At 39.2% G+C, this 25,688-nt stretch overlaps 3 protein-coding genes across 6 annotated transcripts; 1 reads left to right on the forward strand and 2 right to left on the reverse strand.

Annotated features, from left to right (window-relative positions):
- Positions 1 to 5,945, reverse strand: rad9a (RAD9 checkpoint clamp component A). Its single transcript, XM_078260556.1, has 12 exons — positions 5,613 to 5,945; positions 5,427 to 5,497; positions 5,217 to 5,290; positions 5,045 to 5,093; positions 4,112 to 4,226; positions 3,865 to 3,964; positions 3,390 to 3,496; positions 2,489 to 2,595; positions 2,177 to 2,241; positions 1,887 to 1,988; positions 1,046 to 1,280; positions 1 to 509 (listed from the first exon to the last, which is right to left on the reverse strand). Exons 1-12 carry the CDS (start codon positions 5,644 to 5,646, stop codon positions 399 to 401), a joined length of 1,170 nt encoding a protein of 389 aa, XP_078116682.1. The 5' UTR covers positions 5,647 to 5,945; the 3' UTR covers positions 1 to 398.
- On the forward strand, positions 5,413 to 13,156 carry LOC144524363 (uncharacterized). 4 transcript variants are annotated; one of them, XM_078260553.1, is made up of 7 exons: positions 5,413 to 5,504; positions 7,544 to 8,413; positions 8,488 to 8,639; positions 9,829 to 10,231; positions 10,391 to 10,526; positions 10,662 to 10,873; positions 11,855 to 13,156. In XM_078260553.1, exons 1-7 carry the CDS (start codon positions 5,478 to 5,480, stop codon positions 12,125 to 12,127), a joined length of 2,073 nt encoding a protein of 690 aa, XP_078116679.1. In that variant the 5' UTR covers positions 5,413 to 5,477; the 3' UTR covers positions 12,128 to 13,156. The 4 variants fall into 4 exon arrangements, with proteins under 4 accessions (XP_078116679.1, XP_078116680.1, XP_078116681.1 ...); XM_078260554.1 differs by having other exon boundaries at positions 8,506 to 8,639; positions 10,388 to 10,526; XM_078260555.1 differs by having other exon boundaries at positions 5,414 to 5,504; positions 6,976 to 8,413; positions 10,388 to 10,526.
- A 701-nt stretch (positions 13,157 to 13,857) lies between these two features.
- On the reverse strand, positions 13,858 to 20,801 carry p2rx3a (purinergic receptor P2X, ligand-gated ion channel, 3a). The gene is made up of 12 exons (XM_078260561.1): positions 20,404 to 20,801; positions 18,613 to 18,748; positions 18,215 to 18,286; positions 17,635 to 17,704; positions 16,838 to 16,937; positions 16,644 to 16,721; positions 16,359 to 16,500; positions 15,529 to 15,665; positions 15,345 to 15,438; positions 14,407 to 14,472; positions 14,236 to 14,313; positions 13,858 to 14,096 (listed from the first exon to the last, which is right to left on the reverse strand). The coding sequence occupies exons 1-12, from the start codon at positions 20,535 to 20,537 to the stop codon at positions 13,977 to 13,979; spliced, it is 1,227 nt and encodes a 408-aa protein (XP_078116687.1). The 5' UTR covers positions 20,538 to 20,801; the 3' UTR covers positions 13,858 to 13,976.
- Positions 20,802 to 25,688: the final 4,887 nt, after the last annotated feature.

Genomic DNA, 25,688 nt, shown 5'->3' on the forward strand with positions numbered 1-25,688 from the left:
TACTTTGAAAAATATGTTTCTTTTATTTAGAGGAGCTTTTTTGTTGCACCTTGATCACAAACCGAACAGATGTTGAACGAAAATAAACAGGACATGCTTCAAGTCCAGTTTCACATAATCCCATATTTTGAAGTCCATCATTCATTCACATTATAGTCCAATAAAACATTGGAATTCACTAGCAGTGGCTGTTTTGTACACTGTCTTTGCATATTCATGCCAGTGTAAAAAAAAAAAGAATCCCTGTACAACGCTTACAGGCCAGTTAAAATGGAGAAAAGGGTTCAAGGTGTCCATTTCATTTCAAGTGCTGCAGGTGGCATGTGTGTTAAAGTAATATAACACACACAGTCAGTCCATCTCTCTCCTCTCATCCAGCAGTCCACTGTCACTCTAGTTCACTGTATGTCATCCTCACTGTCACTGGCCAACACTTGCTGACTTGACACCGGTTGAGTGCTCATCTGAGAGGATGGGGGAAGCACAGATCCAAAGAACAAGGAACAGAACTGTGAAAGGAAAAATAGAGAAGAATATTATGAAAGTGTGTTTTATTTTAAATGTGAAACACAAGTCATTTCTGCAAGTTATATCCAGCCAATTGTTCACTAAAGCCTAGTCCTGACGTGATTTGGATGGATGCGCAATCATTTGCTCCAGTCATTGATATCTCTAACTGGAATAATAGTGTACACCATGTCGAAAATTAGTTGTGTACTTTGTGAACTCCCACGTCAATATGACAACAGTTAGCAACAAAAAAAAGATATTCAAGTCGTGGAGTCTGCAGTCAGCTTCAGTAATCGTTCTACATGGAAACTCAAGGCAGTCCTATCAAGCTGTCAATGTTATGATGCATCTTAGGACCTGGACTAGATGTAGCCTTTTGTAATTAATTGTTTTGATGGTTTGAAAGTTAATTAAGTTTGGAAAATTGGAAAAACAATTTAGCCTCATCTCCTTCCGTTATACATTTTATCTCCCAGATTTTTCCATTTTGAGCATTTTAATAAGTTGATGTATTGATGTGGAAACTAAACCATACCTTCTTATTAGGCGGTCTGCCTGAATCGGTTGTTTTATCTTCCTCCTCACTGTGTAGCCTTGTCCTGTGACTGGCTGCAGCAGTCTGTTTAGAACATATGGAATCAGCTAAAGGGGATGTGGGCGGACCTGTAGCTGAGGAACCTGGTGCAACACTAGTATCCATGGCAATGAGGTAGGAGTCTATGTCATCATTCATGAAGTCGTCAGGAGGAGGCGGTGGCGGTGTGTGTGCTCTGAGGAGATAGACAGGAAGAGAAATATGACATGAATGAGGAAGAGAAAAGTAAAAAAAAAAAAAAGTCCCTCTGGCTTCATACCGAGCTTCAGTGACAGCGCACTTACATGCGGGTTCATGGCTGTTATGTCTGAATAGACTATATCTACGCATCGTGTTACTGTATTATGAAGATGAAGGTTTCACTGTTCATCCGAACCGCTTTTTAGTCCTGATATCAATCTTTAGACACTTTTTTTTCTTGTCTTCTACTAGTGATGTCCCTCTTAACCAGAATGGGCTGGATGGTATGTTGGAGAAATGTGTGTTGTACACATTTTCAACAGGGATCACAGATAGTTTAAAATGCCAACTAAAAAACAGCAATCATCCTAGTCCAATATGTCTATTACCTAACCCATACTGCATTTATGACAAGTGAAGATTGTGGATATGTTGAAGATGTACTCACTCATGTCCTTGCGCTACATTTACGACACCTGTACATTGTAAGATTTCATTTTATACATTTTTGAGGACTACATTGCTGTATTTGTCAATTCGATGAGGAAAATTCCAGCCTATAACAATGTTTAGTTTGCATTCAGTTTCATTGGAGCGTTACCGTCTACTGTTGTTTTTTTTATGGTGGTTGGGGTCATCAGAAAGTGTGGCCAGCACAAAGTTCCCCTCCAGGACACTGTCTGTTACTGAAAGCACTACAGGGCTGTGACACACACACACACACACACACACACACACACACACACACACACACACACACACACACACACACACACACACACACACACACACACACACACACACACACACACACACACACACACACACAATGTAAATGTCAAAACATTGTTGTTACACAAGTGATTAACATCTGTATGTGAGTGTGTTTACCTGCCAGGTTCATCAAAGTACATAGACATAGGGAGACCAGTAGACTCTGCAAACACTAACAAACCCTGGAGGAGAGATGATAAAAACTCACTTAGAAAACATCCTTGATCAGTAAATGCAATGCAAGAAGTTTTTATTAAATATCAACCACAGCAGCGTCAGCTAAATGAATGGAATGTGATGTGATGTAAAACTGTCTGAAAATCCTCCTCAGTGTCCTTTCTTTCTCTGGTAAATTTCCCAATCCTCTCCCACCTGACTGATCTTCCTATTCTGTTGCTCCATCAACCCTCCCTTTGTCCTCTGTCTCACCCGTAACTCCTTCAGACAAAAGGTGACGCTGTTGTGAGCTTGGACGGCGAAATGGTCAAACTCGTCTGAAGCCAGACACAGCTCTGTCAGCATGGCCTTGGACTGGTCTGAGAGGGAAACAGGCAGCAAGAGAAACAGAAAGACGAAAGAGTGAATGGAGAACAGAGGCAGAGACAAGTTTTAAAACGTTTTGAATAACCTTAATTTTCTTAAATTCTATTGCTGAAACACTACCTCTATTGACTAATAACAGCCACAACTACACAGTGCAATTATGCTGTTTTGCCATCGAACACACAAGGGCACCACTGGGTTCAAACCCATCCTCTTTCCTCTTTTAGCATTATTTCTCCATGTCATTAATAGCAACATTTTTATTTTTGTAATACAAAGCTCCTTTAAAAACACAATGACTCATTACAGCTGTGGGATAAGTACATATAATTAAATACACTCAAGCTATGTTTCTTTTTCTATTTCGCTTTTTCTTCTATTATAGAAAGTTTTAAAATGTCTGGTTACAGCTGTATTGGCTAAATACACCATTTGAAACTTCTGTATAAAAAACAACTCTGGTTTTAGTAAGTTGTGTCACACCAAAATGTTGATCTTCTTGATGCTAAATTACTTGAATATTAAATTAAATTCTGTTTTATTTAGTGTTAAATCAAACAGAATTTATCCCATGACACTTTACAGATGGAGTAGGTCTAGACCAAACTCTAACAATAAATTACAGAAACAACAATTCCCCCCAAGAGCATGCATTTAGTGCGACCAATATCCAATATCCGATGTAACATTAGTGTACGTGTGTATTATGACTTTGGAAAACACAGTTCACAAGTTTTTCAAATGTTATCAAGTATGTTTATAACTTCAGGGTGAAAAAAATAGTCACCTCCTTCTTCCTCCACATGGTTCCTGACCCACATTCGCTCATCACTCACTGACACGGTTACTTCTTCTAGAGATGGAGGGAAGTGCATGACTGTGTCCACCAGCAGCCTGAGAGCAAATGAAGACACAAAGTGAGCTGTAACTGAGAGCCACAAAAAAAAAAAAAAAAATAAATAAAAAACACTACTTGTGGGGTTGGACCAAATGTAAGAGTTTGCTAATGTGGTTAGTGGACATTGGCGTCAATGCAGGTTCCTCACATCACTTCCCTTGATTTGGAGATGTTATTTATTAATTGAATTAACCAACTGTAGTCTAAAAGTATCAGCCTTAAAAATCTCATATTTTTCAAACACTAATATTACAAAGCAAAACCATATACAAACAAAATTCAAGGCAGAAAGAGAGAGAGAGAGAGAGAGAGATCGAGATCAGATCTCTATATATAACAAAGAATGTAGAATGACTTCACAGACCTGGGATGGGATCTGAATACATTGGCATAGCTGTCTTTATCAAACACTGCCTGTAGGCTTTCACTGTCCTGGAAAGACAGGTTATGTGTCTTCATGAGGCCTGCAGAGAAAATACCAACGAAACACTTTCAGTACATGATGTGCACAATGACTAAAATATGTGTCAGTATAAAAATGACGTAATCCTTTTGGAATCATCCACGTAAAGCATTGTGAATCATCTGGGCAGGAAGTGTAGCACAGATACCGTGTTTGCAGTGCAGGGTGAAGGTGAGGCGGTTGTTCTGATTGTCCAGCTCGATGTGACACTTTTCCACTGTCTTCTCCAGAGACGCTAGAGACCTGAATACGGCCTGTACACTCTGACTCACACAAAGAGGAACATAAGAAGGAGAAAAAAATATATACATAAGGGGATAAGATTATGACTAATATGCAACAATACAACTGCTTGGGAACACAAACCGTGAACAACTGTTAAAAAAAGGAAGCACAGAGGTTTTGCAAAATGTACACAAAGATAACAACAAGGCCATACCACAGTAGCAACATGACAGGAAAGAAAGTGTCTGAAGTTGAGTACAGAAAGGAAACGGTTTCATTTATTTTAGATTCTGCTCTGCATCATGTGAATAGAATGAGCAATGCCCAACCATGGGTACTGGTGGGGTGCATGGAAAGACTGTGGAGTAGCTCAGCTACGAAATTATGTTTTGGTAAAAAAAAATATATCCACACACAACTAGGATGGCGTTGGTGTGATGCTGAGCTTTAGTAAATTTACTGTCAAAATAACCAATAAACTACTAGCTGCACAGGACATGCCTCACACCTGAATATCATCTACTGTGAATGAGAGTTTGTGAAAACTACTGTAGTGAGCACATGCCTCTCAAAATGGTACTATGAACCTACTGACAAAAAAATTAAAAACAAAAGACAGACAGCTACAGGATCACTGTGTCTTGTATGAAAAAAGTTTGTAGTAATATCAAAGGATAGGTGGTGTTGATGAAGGAGTACTTGAGCTCATCTGACAGGTTGTTGGGTGTGTGTTATACAACAGAAAGTTGGGAATTACTTACATAGAGGATTACAGTTGATGTAAATGTATTGAATGACACATAAACTGTATAAAAGCAATTCAAGAACCATAGCTCATTTCTTTCTCTCACCACACCTTTATTGCCATCTTGCAGCGGAAGGTGTGCCCACTGTGGACAGTGTACCTGCACAAGAAATGGGAGGGGAAGTTGGCTTAAATGGCACAAAGAAATGTGATGTTCAGTGACTCACTATCTCTCTCTAACACACATCACAGTGCCATTTGGACACACGCACACAGTCTGCACCTGCTGAAGAAGAGTGGTGCGAACAGGAAACAAGCATATGCCGACCGAGAGGAGTTCACAGACCGCAGGGCCAGCTACGAGAGAAAAAAAAAACGAAATCAGCACCATTCATCGACGCAGAGTGTGCACCAACAGGAAGCAACTAGGCAAACTGTTCTATGCATGACAAGAGGAAGTGTTTGTGTATATGACAGTATCAGAGCAGCTCACCCCATCTTCCTGAGGCTCCACATAGAGCTCATCACCGATCCTGGACAGTGAATGGATGGCTTTGGCCAGTACTGCAAGGTACATACATACACAACATAATAATTACAATTAACAGCTAATTATTGTCGTATAGCGTTGCTGTTGTTCTAGCTAAATATAGGTTTGAAAAAGCAGGATGGTTGCTACCTTTTACGTTTCCTCCCGTCACGATGCAGTCCATTTCTACAGACGTTAGCTAGATAACTTAACGTTGACGTTACTACTTTTCCGTTAAGTTAGCAAACTAGGCTAAAAGTTAGCTGAAACTAGCGAATAAAAACCACCAAGAAGTAAACCAGTGGGGTTTTAATCGTCTGAACACCCAGCAGAAATCCTCCTAGTTTCGAAAACATATTCCGTTTAGATATAGCTTTATTTTTACGTTTTAATTTCAACAGTGGTTCCAATGAGCAGCATCTTGCACCGACCTGCGCCTTGTTTACGCCGCCATTACCCGCTTTCTTCCTGTTGACCAATCAGAGAGGCAGAAACCTCAAAGGGGCGTTGCTTGGCCAAACGCAGGCGCACTGCGCTGCTAAATTGACATTTTTACAGCTGCATCAATAACATGGTTAAATATTTACAATCAATCACAATCGTCTTCGTTCTAAATGTATGACGTATATGAAAATATTTGATATGGGATAATGGTGGAGGGCAAATACATGTAATTATTGTTAATGATTATATGAAATGACTAGTTAGTGTTGGAAAGTAACTAAGTGCATCTACTCAGTAGCCTACTGTAGTGTAATTGCGAGGTAATGTACTTTTGTATGACAGCCGTAGTTACAGGTTACTTTGCAGATTAACATTTTAATACACATATGTAAAAATATGATGCATTTTATACATTAAATTAGCTCAACCAGCAACATTAAAATACAGTTTTCACATGAATTCATAATCCGTAATGATAATCCATTAATATTATATTCATATTAAATAAATAAAAATCTGAAAGGGCCATTCTGCATGAGTACTTTTTTTTTTTTACTTAAAAGTTTATTTTTGCTTAAAATTATTTTGTACTTTTACTTATGTACAGACCTGAATGCAGGACCTTTACTTTTAACAGAGCATTCTTTCACCACTACTTTATAAACACACACAGGGACAACATCTCCAGGGATTCTACTAAAACTATTACATTCATATAACAACAGTAAAGACTAAAAAAACAAGTTTTTACATTTTTAGTTCACAAAAAAGCTCCTGTAAAAGGGGTTATTCCAAAGGTCATGCTGGTATTTTCTTATTTCTTTCAATCTAAAGACACATAAATAGCAGCTGCTCACAAAAATGCCTTGTAATTACAACTCAAGGGTCATGGTGGGAAGAAAGAGGGTGTGTGAGCGAGTGAGCAGGGAGATAAATGGGAAGGAAGGGCAAATAGAAATATGGGCAGAGAGAGAGAGAGAGAGAGAGAGAGAGAGAGAGAGAGAGAGAGAGAGAGACACTGTCAATGCATCATCTCACCTCACTGGTCTTTCTCGTTGGTTTGCTTAAGTGTGTGAGGAACGCTGCCGTGCTCGTCTCTCCTCCCGTCACCATTGATATACATGGCTGAGGTGTGACTAAAACAACATATGTGTACTGAAACTGAGGACGTTGGTGAAAGAGAGAGACTTTGAAAAGACATGAGTGGACAAAAGTCAGGAATAGTTTTGTGTCTGGCTCAGCCAAAAACAACACAAACTGGACTGCTGCTGAAACAATTGTGGATTATGGAGGAGTGGAGAAAAAGAATAATTTCTATCCTAGCTGAGGAAGTTAAACCGAAAGAGATGGACCTGTCTGGATATTTGCGTTGAGAAACTGTTAAGAAGATAATGGAAAAAGATTGGAAAATGAAAACAGAGGGAAACAACTATCACAGGAGTCTTAAGGGGTGACGTGTTTCACACAGCCAATTTCTTCTGTCATGGTCTCCACTTTCTTTTAAAAGCAACACATTACATAAGACTGTTTGGAATCCATCCCTGTTCAGCGGACTATATTGTTGTGTTTACATGCGCTCATTGTTGATATGCTTTTCTGTGACTTTTGGATTTAATACACAGCAGTTCTGTTCCTAGATGTCTCAGTCACATAATCCAAAAGACACTCAGGCCTTGCTGCAGTCCATGCTGCAGAGACTGAAGCTCCAGCCAGGAAAAGAGGGCCAGGCATACCTGCACACACCTGTACCCACAACAACTGCTTCCACATGGTGGCAAGATGGAGAAAGAGGAGCCACCAACATCCAGAAAGTAAACAGCAGTCCTGTAAATGGCTTTGAGTTTGGTAGTAATGGTATCCCCTCAAAAGAGTTTGGGATCTCTGCTGCAGACAGTAACTTTGGCCTCAAAGGTGGGAAAATACAGCAACCAGGTCATGGCTGTGAAGTGGACAGGGGTCTCATTTCCTTCCACTCCCAGAAAGACATTGATGGTGACACGGGTGAGGACAGGGTGTTGGGACAGGCCACACAGCCTGGGATCACCCCAACAGGAAGAGGGCAGCTGTTTCCTGCTGAATCACTTAAGGATGCTGATATCACTTCCTTTGAGAGGACTGATGAGATGTGGGTGAGTTTTGGCAGTTCTGCAATGACAAGACACATCCTGAGCAATAAAGATGCTGTCACAAGCATGGGACAGAATCAGGACCAGGACCTACACGTCTGCAAGTGGTCCTTGAAACCCACTAATGTTGACACAGGAAGTCAAGGGAATGAAGTGTTGCAAATGGAAAATAGAGGATTCGGAGCTTTGGCACAAAGTAAAGACATGCAGATTGTCCCAACAAGCAGCAGCTCTAGAAGAAAGCAGCGATCATCTGAGAATAAAACGAGGAGATGGACTCAGAAAATCAAGGAGAGATGGAAGGACAGGCCAGGGGGTTTTGGCAAAAAGGGAAAAGAAGAAGGAGGGAGAGTAGACCAAAAGAGTGAGCAAGGGACTGAAGTGAGTAATATTATATTTACATTTTTATATGTTGATTTAATTTTGAACTGCAAAATGAAACTCCAACATTACAGATTTCATCTCAAAAACAGCTATTGACAGCAGAACATCTCATCAACACACCAAATAAGGAGGAAGAAAGGACCCTCCCTTCACTCTACAGCAGTGATCACAGTAACGCCCCTCCTACACACACAGAAAACTCCACTAATGAAGGAAAGATGAGGTAATCTACCAACAAATTATCCTAAAAAAAATACACTCTAACCAGTACTGAAGTCAGCATCACACAGGCTTAAAGTTCTCACAGTCAGGTTTTTTTGTTTAATAGTCTCTCAGCCCTACAGCGAGACTAGTAAAATATGTGCGGTATTTCTGAGACGTTTCCAACCATAGCTGGTATATTAGTTTAGGGTCATGTTTGTGGTCTGACTTGCCAAACACACCCGTTACTGACAGCGTGTGTCATCGGCCATCTTCAGTCTCACTTTCGTGGTGCCGTAAGTCTCATGAGATTTTTTAAAAATTGCATAGCGCAATATAAATGCCTTAAAAAGAAAACGTCATCAAACAGATACATGCTTGCATACACACCAAGATCCTCAATCACCCTTAAAAGATGATTCTTGACAAAGGATAAGGCTGGATATTTTTCTTTTAATATGGTTTGTCTTTCCTACTGTACTGAATGTGATACTCGGCACCAAGCCCATTTGCTCCGAATGAAGACATACATCTTTAAAAATGAGTCACACATGTATAATTTCATTTTTTAAAGGCTTAGTCAGTTTTTTTTTTGCAAATGTTACTCAAACAGGAGTAAATAGTGTATTTGTTGGGGACAAATTTTAGCTGTGGATTAATAGACATGTGGTGCGATAGTGAGTATTTACAGCAGCAGGGCGGTGTATGTGGAACTGACTCAAAACACCAGACAATACTTGTTTAAACAGGTAACAAATACATATTTCATTTTTTTTAAAGGCCCAGTAATTCCCTCAAACAGCTGGGCACTAGTTTTTAGAAAACGTTACTAAAACATGAGAACAGTGTAGTTGGGACTATTCTCTGCAGCAGAGTGGTTTGGTTTGGTCATAGAACAACCTACACATAACATACTTGTCCAAATATTCACCAAAAAACAGACAAATAAATACACAAATTCTTTCCAACATAAAACAAGGACACACAAAAGCACAATACAAAACATATACCAGCAAATAAAGTAAAGCAAAGTGTTATGCATAAAATTAAAGCATGACTGATTGATACACATGCTTAAGTGAGTATTTACAGCATGATGGTGTAAGGGGGATTGATTCAAATTAAATAAAATTGACTTGATTTGATTCTAATTCCTGATTTTAAGGCTGAGATCATTTCATGTGCTCACGGAGTTGTTTCTCTTGTTCCAGATCGAGCAGTGACTTTGAATTTGGCCTGGGCTCATTTAGCTTGCTGGAGGAGATCGTCACTGGTCAAGAGTGGGCCAAGTTCATAAACCCCAACCAATCAGCCTACTCAGCCAATCAGAGACCATCAGAGCTCAAAATCCCACCAAATCCTCACGATAGTGGTCAATCATATCTGATTTTGAACCAACAAGGAGGTGTGAACAACCAGTGGAGCTTCAGGGGAACTGAGGCATCACCAGATTTAGATTTCAGCATGGCACAAATATCTCATGATGCCTTTCAAGCTGTCAACATGGACGTTTCTGAAGGAAAACAAGCTGCAGTACGGGATGTTCGTAGTGAGGCCGATCAATCAGAACCAATGGAGCATGGACATACCCGTAGACCTCCTTTGTTTGTAAAGGTTAGATCTAAATAATAATGCATCATTTACTATTTTAACAGAAGTTATTTGATTAAGAATAACTAAATCTAAAAAATGGAACCAAAGTGAAAACACATTTCTAAAGAATTTTACTTTCATCTGTGAGTTGTTCACCCTGTTATCTGTTTTTATTAGCAGCCTGAAAATATTCTGGACAAATTAGCGCTAAAGAGCAGAGTCCACCTCAACAGGAAGAGACAGTATCAGTCAGCTGAGAGGAGAGACGAGAGGCTACAAACTGAGGAAATAAGTCATGGAAAAGAGGCATACAGAGGTCAGAACAACTTCATAATCTACATAATCATGTGTTTTTAATCAGGCATTTGAGTTGACAGAGGTTAGATGGTGGTAACTGAAATGATGTTCTTTAGAAGTTGGAAACTTAATTCTCTTGTCTTTCGTCTCACAGAGGGGTCCATATCTTCACTGAGCCTAACAAGCAACCACGTGATGGAGGAGACAGGAGAGTCACAACATGATAACCTCATGCCTTTTTACATCCGGAACTCTAATCCTCCACCTCTCTCTCCATCTACTCTTCTTGCTCCTGCACCCCGGGGTGTCCTCAAACATTCCATATCCCAGGAATCACAGTCCTCAATGGGAACAGTGACAAAAAGGGTAAGTTTAAAAAAAGTGATTGGGTATCACACTGCCTCCTTGTGGTATAAAATGTAAAAATACATACAACATGCTAATGCTAAGCAGGTTTCAGTAAGTGGTGTGCTATGAATAAAGTACCCTCAAATAGTCATTGTGTGGATTAAAAAAACAAACAAAAAAACAAAATCTTATTTTTGAGTTTGCTGCACACTACTCTCCCACAGAAACAAAAAATACTTTTAGAATTTTTGGAAACAAAGACACAAAGTTGCAGTTTGATTGCCTTTGCATGGGGAATGTATTTATTTGAAACTGTAAAGTATGCTTATTCCTTGTATTCTAACTGCATAGGCCTACTATAGATGAGTATTTATTGTATACAGTTAGTGACGTACAGTAGTATGGAACTGGGAGATGTCATATGCTGCAGTTAGATGAAGTTGAAGAGGTCATGCACCTCCCACTTAAGTTGTGTTCAAACATGAGATCATTTAAACAAAGTAGCTTTTTTCATACACAATGCTAAAAGGAAACTCTTCAGAAAAACTAATTAAGTTATAGACTTTTGATATATTTGTCTGCACAAGAACATGTATTTATAGATTAATATTTTTAAATATTGGCAACACTTCACAGTTCGGTATTACTTTCTGAATAATTTTGTAATCATTTCCAAGAAGTGAATTAAAAAAGAGCAATGTAATTTGGTACTAAATACAATTGAAAAATAGAAATTTCCTTAAAGAAATGCTTAATTTAAACCCATGTAAATATTCATTCAGTTTTCTTTTGTTGAATTTACTTTGCCTGCAGACAAATTTGACAGTTTTGTTTTTAGTACAAATGTACCAAAATATATAAAAAATAACCGATTCATAAAATCGTTTTCCCGAAATAACACACCAAATGTAACACTTTAGAATGACAAAAGTACTTCTGTCTTTACCTTCTGTTCATCTTTCTTTTACCTTTTTATCCACTCATCCTTCTCTGGATCAGAGGCGAGTCGAGGTGAACCGAAGGGTTCATTTTTCCGAGGAGGTGGTGGCCATAACGCCTCCAGAGCTGGACCCGGATGCTACAGACTCAGAGGAGGATTTGGGTGCAGAGGAGGACTCCGTTATAGAGCAGGAGTGTGAGCAGGAGGAGGAAGAGGAGGAGCAGGCAGCGATAAAGAGGGTGGAAGCACCAACACGCCGGCCTGCTCTCCCTGCCTGGATACTGGCTCTGAAGAGGTGGAACACAGGGAAGAAGGACAGACAGGGACTGTAAAACTGCATTTAGCATAAAGGCTCCCAGACTTTCTTAAAATGATTTATTGAGTTCTTTTCTGGACACTTAAAGCACCACTGTGTCTTATTGCTCCTCTTCCCTCTCCACACCACCACCATTCAAAATGATAAAATCAAGTGCTGAGAGTATTTCAAGCCTTTGCAACTACAGCCATTGTTTGACCCTCAACTGTTTGTTTTTCGTCCATGCTCTCCGCTCTGTCTGTATCCAGACTGGATTATACGCTGCCAGTGTGGCATCAGCTGCATATAACTGTTTAGTCGATTTGGTTGCTGGCATAAACTTTCTTCCAGCAGCTTTTATCAGAAATGTTCTGTTGTCCTCCTCTTCCTCATACGTAAATCTCACACTGACCAGCAGCAGACTGGCTAATGGCTCCCTCTCCAGCCATCCTGGGAAATTAACCCCAAAGGAGGAATGAGAGTTGGAGCTGAAGCAGTGGCTGCAGACTGTCGGACTCTGTTCAGCTCTTGAAATGTTAAAAGCCCTATTTTAAAGCCATTTGCTCACTGGAGTCAGAGAGATACTGTTACCACGGTTTGATGGAGTTGCACAGTTTAGCGGTATCACTTTAAGGATACTGGTATTGTTACTGCTATCATACATTTTTAAAGGATACCCAGCTCTAGTTAACACACATTTTGTCCACATTTTCCCCTTGAAATGAAAAACTAGATAACAAATGTCTTCCTCTACCTTCCTCATCCCATTCATTAATTCTTCTAAATAGGGATTATCTAAGTGTTATTATCTATTTACATGATTAATAATTGCAGAGCTGTGTGCATGGAAACACATCCAGTCTTGCTTGGCCTTCAAGTGCTGTTATAGTAGTCAGAAAACTATTTGTTCCTTCTCTGCACAAACAAGCTGTGGCTTTGCTTCAAACAGTGGCCAGACGCAACATTCAGAGAGATGTGTACTTTATGGCGCTGTGTCTCATATTCTGTCATTTCCATTACATGCATTATATTGATATAATTAGTAAATCAAAGTAACTGCTATCAATTCCTCTGTGGCCTCCATTCACAGCTATCTTCTCTCGTAAATCAATGTCAGAGCCATTAGGAGGCGCTTTAGCTGATCTATTAGTGCCCTGGTCACACACGGGGAGTATGTGTATGACAGAGAGAGCAGGAAATTACAGAGAATTACTTAAATGTCTGAGACGACAATGTGTGAGTAAACCAGAGAAATAGACAGATAAAAAGATAATCATAATGCCATTTTGGATTGGAAAAAGATGAATTACATTAGTCCATTAGTCTGTACAGTAACATCTACTGTGCATCATCGTGCAGAAGTGGTCTAAAATGGCCCATTTGTAAACCTCAACCTCACATTTGTCCCACTGCAGCCCCCTCTTACATTATAACACACACACACACACACACACACACACACACACACACACACACACACACATCAATATTAATAACCATGTCCTTACGCCATTAGGAGACTCTAGTGCTTTTATTTGTGCAGGACAGAGAAGAAGGGCAGTTGGTGAGTGTGTGAACATGACAAGAAAGAGACATTCTCCAAAATGTTACGTAAATAGTATATTCTCTGCAGTTTTCTTTTATTAATACATTTATTGCTACAAGGACATAGTTCTTTCCTTGTGACTCCCACTAATTGTTGCAAAATTGCAAAGATGGCAACAATGTTGTCCTTCTTTATACCAAATCCCATAAACTAAAACTGACTGCAAGATCCTGACAACAGGAAAAGACAATGAATCTCTTGCAATAAGGCAATAAGGGAAAAGAAAGAGAGAGGAAAGTCCATTTCTTCAGATTGTTGTTGTTGTTGTCAGTCAGATAGGTTAGTCACAGGTAGCGAGGGAAATGGCCCCAGAATCATAGGAGCTCTTGATACATGGTTTAAGTGACAGCTGGCTGCCTGGGCTCTGAGCAAGGGATGCTTCTATCTGAGCCTCCGACACCTGGATGGACAAAACAACGAGGGAAGTCTGTGAGGAAGATCTTACAGGAAAGCTTACCTGGACTCTTTGGTAAAGGTCACACTGCCATCAGCGTCTGTATGTATTGGTAGTCAAAATGCATAATCAAAACATGCATTACCTCTTCAAACTTCTTGGCTTTGTACTGTTCGGCCCCTTTCAAGAAGTTCAGTAGGATAATGTCACAGAGAACTGTACCCTGCCGACACAGATAAAATAAAGTATAATCAAAGCTGACAGCAAACAAGAAAAATACATTTTTATTATCTTTAGCCTGATCACAAATCCTTACCAGTCCAACAGAGGTAAAGGCAGCTACCAGGTTGATCAGTGTTGGGATTGTGTTAAACTTTCCTGCCTGGAAGAGATGGGGTCGGTTTAGGTGACCTAATGTACAAACAGTCCCAAGCATTTAAATATACTTATATTTATTAGCTCCGCCAAGGAGGTTATGTTTTTGGCTCGGTTAGTCTGTTTGTTGGTTTGTTTTTCTGTCAGCAGGATTATAGAAAAACTGGCCTGATTTTCATGAAACTTGGTGGAAGGGTGTTGCATGTGCCAAGGAAGAACTCATTGAATTGTGGAGTGGCATTGATGTGGTGTCAGAATAATCAGAAAAAATAGTATCCGACTGGGAAAATTCACACTGCATTAACATAGTGAAATAGGGCATGCCTTGGCAGAGATCTACACTCTCCGAGTGCCCTTCCAGTTTGCTTTTTAAAACAGTGTTCCGCATAACTTGCTTGCTGAAGATCAACTCAGGTTCTTAAGATGACAATTTCGATATACTTAACATTTACAGAGTACTACACTTTTATGCTGTCTTATTGATAGTTAGATGAGAAGATCAATCCCACTCTCACATTTGTATGGTAAAAATTAAGCTACCGTCAGCAACCAGTTAGCTTAGCTGAAGCTCATTAATGAACATGTTACATTTTAATTATGTATTCCTAACATTAACCAAATTCTAAAAGAACAGGCTAGCAGCTTCAACCTGTTTCCGGTCTTTTTGCTAAGCTAAGCTAACTGGCAAGTAGTTGTTTTAAACAATTTATTATAGTATTATATAACTTTAAAGGACACATGTAAACATGTTTTTAAGTGACAACAGTTTTGCAATAAATGTCAAATGCAATCTCTTAAAAATGAGGTTTAAAAATGTTTTTTTGTTAACATTTTATATTTACACAAATTTCCAGGTTGCCACAATTTCACACAACTCACATTGCCAGTGACCATAACATCAAAGCGGATTGCAAATGCTTTGTGAAGTGTCCGAAAATCTGTCCCATTCTCTGTCTTGAAATATTTGGCAAATCTGCATTCAAAGACAAGACAAAATGTGACTAAAGAATGAAATAAATAAAAAGATTGAGTAGACATCCAGAATAAAAATCAGCCTCACGACCTGAAGTTGTAGCCTTTGGAGATGGCATTCTTGGCAAATGGTGCGTCCAGTCGCGTAAATGAGTATTTGGGTACACAATAGTCAATGTCCAGGTCCAGGTTACACTTCCACTCAATGTTAATTCCTATTTCTCCACCCTGAAAGAGAAGGATAAGGAAAACAGATGCACTTTGAGAAGGCAGTGGTAAATAAGGGAGAAACCTCTAGTGTTCTAGAATTTAGCCTGTTTCTTATTTGCTCAACCTCCGGCTTGGAAATTGCTGTTGTTGTCGAGCTGTTAACCTACAATTTTCTCTCTACTGTTCTGTTTCCTTGCCATCATTTTGTCCACCATTGTACACCATTTTTGTTCAATAAAAAGTTATTGAAGTGGTAAAATGAAGCTATCCGAGCTAACAAGTTTACTAACCTGACAGTTAGCAAACATGTTAGCTTTTTAGCATAGCTCATTCGCTAACAGGACTATACTGTAGGTTCACACAGTTTATTCGAAAGACATATTTGTCCAATCAACTCCTGTCTCATAATCTCATGTCTTCCTCTTTTGTGGAGTAGTTTCTATGCCAACAGAGGAGGTTAAACAAAAGTGAATGGTGCAACACACAACTAATGAGCTACAATTGCATCCCCTATTTTGGACTCTCCAGATCACTGTCCCCTCAAAAGTCAGCACTGTCAAGAGGGCTTGACGATCAACAGCATGAATCCGCAGGGTAAAGTCTTATGACACTTTATTTAATTTATTTCCTGTGCAGTTGCAACATTTTAGCCTTGAGGATAAAAAGTTAAGAAAATGTTGAGAAGGAGAGGGCATAGAGGGCGAATAAGACCTGGGATGCCAGGTCATCCACGTTCTGCCCAGTATAGTTCAGCACGTCCCCCACAAGAAAGATGGGGCAGAAGGGGTGCGTCTCCGGATGGTAGGTACAGCTCTTGATCTCTTCGGCCGTCATTGTGGTGGGAAAGTTCCCTCTGAGAGAAAATGATTTCATTTTTATGATTAGTGTAGTTCTTAAAGGAGCATCAGGCTATGTGTTATTATGTATTTTCCACACTTTTTTTTCAGCTGCTTAAATTGGAGAATGTGTGTGTATGCAGGCTTGTGTGTGACCTACCTGGTGACATTGAAGAGTGGAAAGCGAATACTGTTTTTGATGAAGATGGTGAAGTTGTTAACATCTAGCATCGGGCGTCTGGGCAGGATGTTGACAGAGAAGGAGGGGTTAGGATGACAACATCTGTGTGTGTGTGTGTGTGTGTGTGTGTGTGTGTGTGTGTGTGTGTGTGTGTGTGTGTGTGTAAATCTTACATCTCAACCTGGTCATTCTCAGCTGGACACCATCCCTCAATCTCACACCGACCATTCTCTGTGTTGTTGGAGGGTTGAATGCAAACACCTGTTATTACCCCTGGTTTGTAAGACAGAAAGAGAGGAGGAATGTCAGTTAAAGGGAGACACAGTGATATGGTTTAATACAGTGGCAGCCATTACTTTTGTACATTACTTTTCATTTTACTTTACAGACATTTAGGTGAAGTAACTGAACAAAACCTGAAGGTTATGTATAGACCTGACCCTTATTTTTAAGCCACTATGAATAGGATTTGAAAATTACAACAATTTTCAGCCTGATCAAAATTATGAAAGGTTCTAAGGGTATTCTGGGATTTATTATATATGTATGCATTTTTAACTAGTTTAACTGATTAAGCACTCAGCCTCTGCGTTCTTTTTGTGAGTTTGGAGGAGCATAATATTGAGCGTGACGTGGAAACAGGTGTGCCAATGACAACAGCCCCTAATCCATCTTTTTTCTTTGTTTTATCACTGCATATAAGTGCACCAGCAACTTGGAAAGCTTGTTTCTATTGGACATTCATTTTTGGAACAAAAAAAATCCTAATCCTGTTACCCGGATGGTATGAGTCATTTCCTGTGTCCCTCTGTCATGGGTCAGTCGTGTACTGTGAAAACCACGACTTCAAGATTCCCGATTACAAGACAGCAAGTTATGTAGTCTAAACAGTACAGCGATCTGTGAAAGTCTTTGAAAGTCATGTAGTGTGAGCTTAGCTAAAAGTTTCTCTTTACGAAGTTAGACTCACCATTGGTAAGGATGCTGCCAAAATGCTTGTGGCAGTCTTTATCCGTGTTACATTTAAACTTTTTCCCAAACTGAAACACACAAAAACACACAGACACTTAAAATTACATCATATATACACTTAGCCCTTGAGCTTTTTTGGACCAAATTATTACTAAACATTTCAATAGAACGTATTGTTATAATGAGACAAGTTAGAAGATATGTGCCCATGTTCCTTGAATTAGACTTTCTAAGGACTCTTTTCTATGATTGCCCTGAGAGCTCTGGAGTTATGATTGGAGTTCTTCTAAAATCAGGTACACAAATGCCATACAATACAATAAATATAGAAGGATCAAATAAACAAGTATAACAGTTAAGACATTAGGTGTAAAAATAAAAGATTAGGGCAAACATTTGTAAAAGGCTTTAAAAATTGATTTTTAGAAGTGATTTAAAAGATGTTCCTGAGTCTGCAAGCTTTACATCATCATGCAGGGCTCTGACTGCAAAAGCCACATTTGGTCATAAAAGGGAATAAGAAAGTGTTACAATGCACTGGAACTGATTGGTAACTAATGATTTGAATGTGTCCTCACCTCTGCACATTTTCCTTGAAACTGATTTTCTGTGACAATGAGTTTGGTCATGATGCAGAAGATATCTGCACCCTGAAACACAGCAGATACTGTATTTTTATGTAATGCAAACAGTGGTCAAAATGTGCCGCACATGAAAAATTGATCAGCTCATAAACTGACAGACAGCTTGTTCACAATAAAACAGATTTGAAAAAAAAACACACATAACCAAAGTTTCTGGATCAACAATGGCCTAATCAACTTGAACGATTCTTTCACATGCACCTCAAACTACCACCAAACCTCAACTTCCAACTTAAAGGACTTATGTTTGTAGTCCCTCCGATAGGGAGGAGATAGTTATTTTGTCCAAGGTCATGCTTATATTTGTGTGGGCCTTAATCACAGTCACACACCTGTTGGGGGAACACATAGTCGGCCACATCCATCACGTGGTTGCCATGGTAACCGAAACCTTTTACTTTGGTCATCACAGAGGACTCGATGCCTGTGTCGGTCACCTGATAGGCTTTCTCGTGGATGAAGACCCAGCTGCAGGACACAAACGATTTAACAGAAGGTCAAGAGTTCACTTAAAGAAGTGGAGAGCATGAAGAGTCTTGTTTCTGTGTTTTGATTTAACCTCTAGTCTAAAAATTCACTATGCTAACTTTATTAACCATATCACATAACATTAAGTTACGTCTGAGACAAATAATTGAGGGCTGCTTTAATTTAATCAATTCAACAATGTAATCATGCTATTTTCAGCAATTGATTGCCCTGGATTACTCATCCAAAGTGTTATTGTGTAAATAATGTTACTTTGTTAAACAGACCAGACCTAGGTTTCACCTACTGATAATTAGGAACCATAGCCTCAGATGTTGGTCTTTAGGAGCCACAGCATTTATTTATGGACAAACTGAAACCTACATTGCACATAAACTGCTACCTGACAACTTTACTGTTTATTTATTCTCTGTTCCGATCACTAACAGTGATCCACCCTCTCTTTTCGGCAGTGCTCAGATGTTAAATCTTGAAGTGAAACTTAGGTCCTCCATATTGTGTACTCCTATCTGTTATTGGAGTAGTTTATCTTATCTGAGTTTTAACTCAACACACACACACACACACACACACACACACGCGCGCGCGCACACACACACACACACACACACACACACACACACACACACACACACACACACACACAAATCTTGAGAACAGCGTATGTTGTTAAACAACCTTTTTTAAATTGCATGTTTAACTATTGAAGGTAATGATAATACACAAGAGGTACCAAGTGTGGCTAGAAATAAATATGATAAAAACAGTACAAAATAAAAGTATTCATTATTTGCACTGCCAACATGTGCAAAAAAGTCTCATCCTACTGCCAGATTTTTTTCACTAAAACATAATTTAAAAATAAAAAATTTGGGGGATCCCTGTGGCCTACTGGTCTAAGATGTATCATTTGATCGCAACATCCCCAGTTTAATTTTAAACTAAAGATAATATTCTTTTATCACATATTCTGTGCAGCACTTAAGTAACTTAGTACATTTACTTTTCGGCACAATTTTGAGGTACTTGTACTGTATTTTTATGCTACTTTATACTTTTACACCACTAACTTTTAAAGGGATGTGTTATACTTTCTACTCCACTACAGTTACTAGTTACTCTTAAAGAACTAATGTATATAAATGAGTTAAAATGATCTCACTCTTGACCAGATGCAACAATAAAATGATGCTTACAGGTTCCTACATCAGCAATAATCCTCAAATGATTTCATGTATAATAATGTAACACTGACAGGTCATTCTGCTGCACAATAAGTACTTTAACTTTTGATACTTTAATAACATTTTGCCAATAATACTTCCTTTCTTTTACTTAAGTATATTTTTAAAAGCAGGACTCTTACTTGTAATGGAGTATTTTTTACATTGTTGTATTGCTACTCTTACTTAATACAGGGAAAACTGTTACAGGATATTTCAAACCCTGGCCAAATCAAATCTAAACTATCTGCATGGCAAGTTAAAAAAAGTATTTTTGTAATTTGCGTGAACCCAACCTTAAACATGAGAAATCTCAGAGCTTCTAATTCCACAAAGCCTGGGAAGGACGGATAAAAAAAACAACCAAGGACCCACTAAACATGCAAAACAAAAAACAAAAACATCACTGACCCGACAAAATACATGATGATGAGCAGCTGTACGAGCCGGTTGATGATGCCCACAGACCAGCTCTTGACCACCACAGACTTGGTAGTCTCGTAGGTGAAGAAGTCAGTGACGCAGCCCAACATCAAGGAGCCCATGGCTGCTTGTTAGTGCAAGTCAGAGAGCAACAGACAACGGGCCGGGTCCTCCTGGGTCTGAGAGAAAAGTGCAACTCCTGTCCAAGTGAAGTGATACAACTGTAGCTCACCCCTGATTCTAATGAGAGAAATCACACTGGTCCTGTCTTTCACTCACTTGGTGTGGTCTGTGTTCATCTGCTTCATTGCATATTTGATGGTTAAACCTCATTGTCCCTGTTCTCTTTGTTTCATTGGTTTATGACACAAACTGGACCTCCTCTTCCTATATTCATATGAGCCAGAGAATAATGTGAAAGTGTCCTTCTTTCCCTCCCTCTTTCACACACACACACACACACACACACACACACACACACTTTTCCCTGTGGGACAGCTGGTGTAGCTGTTCCTCCATGTCTATGAAAGCAAGGAAAATGAGGTCTCCCTCCCTCCCTTCCCAGCTCTCCTCATCCCATCTAGGTAGTACGCTTTTATCTAAAGTACACTACCATCATTTATTCATTTCAGTGTTAGTGAGCGACTCAGAGGGAATTTACTGTAACACCCAACCCTTCACATTTCACTCAGAACCATAAAGGTCGCAATATCATAAACACATAATGTATTGTATTACCTGTTTATTTGTTTGGTTCATTTATTGGTTTATTTCACAGCAAGGCTCTTTAACAGGCATTAAACGGGATAGTTAGTCAAAAGGTTAGTTTTCATTTGTTCACTCTGGTCAAAAGTTACACAGGCATCTCAAAGATTGTTACCTAAAGCGCCCATATTATGCTCATTTTCAGGTTCATAATTGTATTTTAAGGTTGTACCAGAATAGGTTTACATGGTTTAATTTTCAAAAAACACCATATTTTTGTTGTACTGCACAGCTCTCTCTCACTGCTCCAGATCCTCTTTTCACCTGGTCTCTGTTTTAGCTACAGAGTGAGACCTCTTTTCTTCTTCTTCTTCTGTACTATCTTTGATTGCACTCGCACATGTGCAGTAGCTCAGATGTAGATCATGTCAGCTAGCTAGCTCCATAGACAGTAAAAGAAAGGCTGTTTCTCCAACTTCGGTCAGTTACAAGGCAGGATTAGCTGGGAGACTTCTAAATGAGGGTGCACATGTAAGTAGTTCTTTTGTAGATTATGGTGAACTTGTGTGTGTTGTAGCAGTACTTTGCTATTGAGAACGAGGTAGCATGCTATCATTAGCATTAGCGTTAGCATGCTAACGCTACGAGCTAACGGTTGCGGTTAGCCAACTCGTTTCGGCTTGTGACGTCACAAGCCATGCCGATTTTGAACAGCTCACCCACAGACTGAAGGCAGGACACATTCAGAAACTGTATCTCACTCAAAACAGCATGGATGGATTTTTTTCAAAGTTTGTATGCGTGTGGAAGCACCAGAGACACAAAATAACACTCCAAATCCCAGAAAAAGTGTTTTTTTCATAATATGGGCACTTTAAGCAATATACAAGTATACTAGTGTACAGGTACATCAGCTGTTTCATGGTTCATGATGTCCTGGTTTTATTAACCTCTTGACTCATCAATTATAGTAATTTGAAAAATATGCCTTAGCTTTTAATGCATTCCTTCACAAAGTGAAATGGTTAAAAGCTAGATCTGATTTCATCTGTTTTAAAATACATCTAGCTAAAATGGCTGTTCTTTTAGGCCGTGTTCAGGCTGCCAGGCCAAATATCAGCTTTTGGCATATCCAAATTCTAGAAATCTGCAAGGAACTTGTTTTGGTGAAAAGTTGTTTTAGTTTGGACAAATAGTCTAGCTAGCTGTCTGGATTTACATTGCAGAGATCTGAGAAAAGGTTAACCATTAGTCCTCATAAATTGACCAAAGTTTAAAATGCCAACACAAAGGAAGCCCAAGGCAACGGACATCCGGCCTAAATGAGTGAAATCCGGCGGAATTTCCGTCTGCAATGGAGCAATCCCGGAAGTTGAACGTCGAGGATAGACTAGTATCTCTGTAAATGTCAACTGATAAGTAGTCTATATCCTTGACGTTACTTCAGGGATTGCTCCGGTCCCACAGGAAATTCCGCCGGATGCATGTATATTACGTTTCCTTCCGCTTTCTTTGTGTTGGAATTTTAAATTCGGTGGATTTATGAGGACTTTTGTTAACTGCTCCTCAGATCTCTGCAGGGTGAATTGAGACAGCTAGCTGGACTATCTGTCCAATCTGAGTTTTCTCTCGCACGACTATTTTGCAGCGGCTCTGTGCGGAGCTTACTACCGACCATAACGATTGTGATTGGTTTAAAGAAATGCCAATAAACCAGATCACGTTTTTCTCCCATCCCAGAATGCTTTGTGGAGTAGCCAGACCCTCCTCAGCCCTGCAGCGTGTGGATGGTCTGGCAAAGCGAGACTAACTGATAAGTGACATGAAATTACAAAAAAGAAAATGCTAAATATTATTGAAAATGTAGAAATAGTGTCAGAATTATAGTTTTCCACCAGGAAGCACTAACAAGTTTATCTTTAAAATGTAAATGTCCCGCTCAGTATATATGTCACAATTCAAGGGATCCTTAAGGGATCCCAAAAACGTTGAAAAAGAATATAAATATGTCAGAATTGATAATCTGTATCGGGCAAAAAAATTCTGTGTCATCCGGGAAGAGAACATTTTTCTATACTGTACATTGCTGACTGATTGCGTTTTTTATATTTATTCTGACTCATGAAGAAAGTGCCATGTTTGACAAATACATGTAAATAAATATCTTTCCATTTTTAACACTACAGACAGGACAGATCGGAAGCCAATCAGGATCAAGTTCATCTGAGATCTGAGATCTCTCATCTTTCTTGAAAGTAGCTGTGAAAACTTCTGAAAGTGTCATATAACTTTAAATGTAACCACTCAAGACAAAAATAACAGCTCAATGTGTCTCCATTTAACATCATTTTGTTCCTTACAGTATAGAAAAAAACAATCTGATTCTATACTTAAGACTCCTATAGGAGGCTTGATGCACTGTAATAAATTATAAACACTGTTATTGACAACTGTACAATAATTGCGACATATGATATGACCACTTCTCAATACACTCACAAGCACCAACAGCATTATTGCCTCTCACATCAGGATGTAATGATACAATGAGAGTGTGTGTGTGTGTGTGTGTGTGTGTGTGTGTGTGTGTGTGTGTGTGTGTGTGTGTGCCTGAGTGCGTGCATGTCCCTAGAGACTTTGTCATTTCTTAAGTGGGTCCATTATGTTTGTGGTCACTTATTGGTAACCTAATACAAGACAGGATAAACACACATGAACAAGCTTTTAGGCTGCATGTGACTAATGTTACGTTTATCACAAAGACTTTAAGTATTTCTGTAATGGTCATCGATACTGTGAGACATATACATCTACAAATGTGAGACACTATTTGTAAGATCGTAGAAGCGGACACACATGAGGAAGGACTGGAGGATAGTCCGATGGATTTCTCCTCGAAAGGGGAAACCATCATGAAAGTGATCATCATTCAACAGGAAAGAATCTATGTAAACACATTCACACATAATCTGTCTTTGACCGCTACATTTAGGACATGCCAGCACACAAACATCCCAAGATCACGTGAACACAACCTCACATATAAACAGCGACAATACTTATTTTTGGCTTTGCTTTGGGATGGCAATGACATCAGTCCACCACTTTGGTCCAAACTGAAACAGAAACAGTTGAAACATTAACTAGACAAATTGGCAGCCAATTTTGTATATTCATGGTTCCCAGACAATAACTTCTAATTACTTTGATCCCCCAACGTTTCTTTTAGCACCACCATGAGATTGACATTTGTCACTTTGAGTGAAATGTCTAAACTAAACTATTTGATGGATTACCATTTAATTTGGTTTAGACATTCATGTCCGCCTCAGTTTAATTACTTTAGTGATCCCTATGACTTTTCATTGAGCACCGTAAAAAACATTTAACATTTTCTAATACTTTGGTTTTTGAGCAAATTCCTTTAAAACAATTGACATCAGCCTCATCTGTACTTTGTGTTTACTGCTAATTAGCAAATGTTAGCATGCTAACACACTCAACTAAGAACATCCACATGGCAGCATTGTCATTGTGAGCATGTTAGTAAGCTGATGTTTGTTGCAATGAAGTTGCAGAAGACAGTGAAAGTTGCAAAAAAAGTTTTTTTGTATAGTTCTTTAAAAAAAAAAAAGGTTTTGGGGAGAATAATAATTATTACTATTAATTAATTACTCTGGGCTGAGATTTCCTAGGAACCTTACCAAAAAGGCTCAGGATGCTGCAAATGTTGGTATAATATGAAAATGGCTGGTGGATTTAAGACAAAAAGTAATAATTTATTGAATGAATCAAATAAAAAATAAAAACGAGTGTAGCTGTCCTCAATTTAGGTTATCCTGTACGTCTCATCTCCGGTTTTTCCTGCATCCACCGTGTGTGATTTTGTGTGTGTGTGTGTGTCAGTCGCGGGGGGAACTCAGCAGCCCCGCCCGCTGCAGAGATCAGACAGGATGTAAACAGCAGCAGCTTTCAGTGACTTCAGAGTGAAAAAACGTTACGTACATTGATGTTAAAATGTTTACAGGTTGGCAGGACGGTCTGAAATGTTCTGCACGGTCTTTCGCTGTACGTTTTGTTGTAAATGTGAGATGTTCCGAGTCACACACGTGAAGAGAACGGTCTCTGAAACAAGGAAATGAATTTGACCCGTTCTCACTCTCGCTTGGTCAGTGGCCAAATGCGATAGGGTGCCCTGGGTGTCAATCAATATCTTCCAGTCACGCGGGCTCCTGATTGGTCCGGGCCCGTAAGCACCGCTTACCCTGCTTACCGATAGTTACGCGTCTGTATATTCTGTGCATTTAGTGGGGGTGTGAGTATATGCTTGGAGTAGGGAACTGACCATTTAAGGCCCCATACATGGTATAGCTCCAACAAAATATCTTCTGTCTTAGGGGGCCCCTTCTAATGTTAACAGTTTCCAAATGTTTCAGCAACAGTAGCATAAAGTTCATAGGAATTCCCTTATATGGCAATCCATAAATCAAAGTTGTAAATCTTCAGATACCACACCATGAAAGCTTTAAAATAGCACTTAAAAAAGAAGGTGCAGTGGAAATGAGGGA

The sequence above is a fragment of the Sander vitreus genome, chromosome 10 (assembly GCF_031162955.1).
Source record: "Sander vitreus isolate 19-12246 chromosome 10, sanVit1, whole genome shotgun sequence".
Taxonomy (NCBI): Eukaryota; Metazoa; Chordata; class Actinopteri; order Perciformes; family Percidae; genus Sander; species Sander vitreus.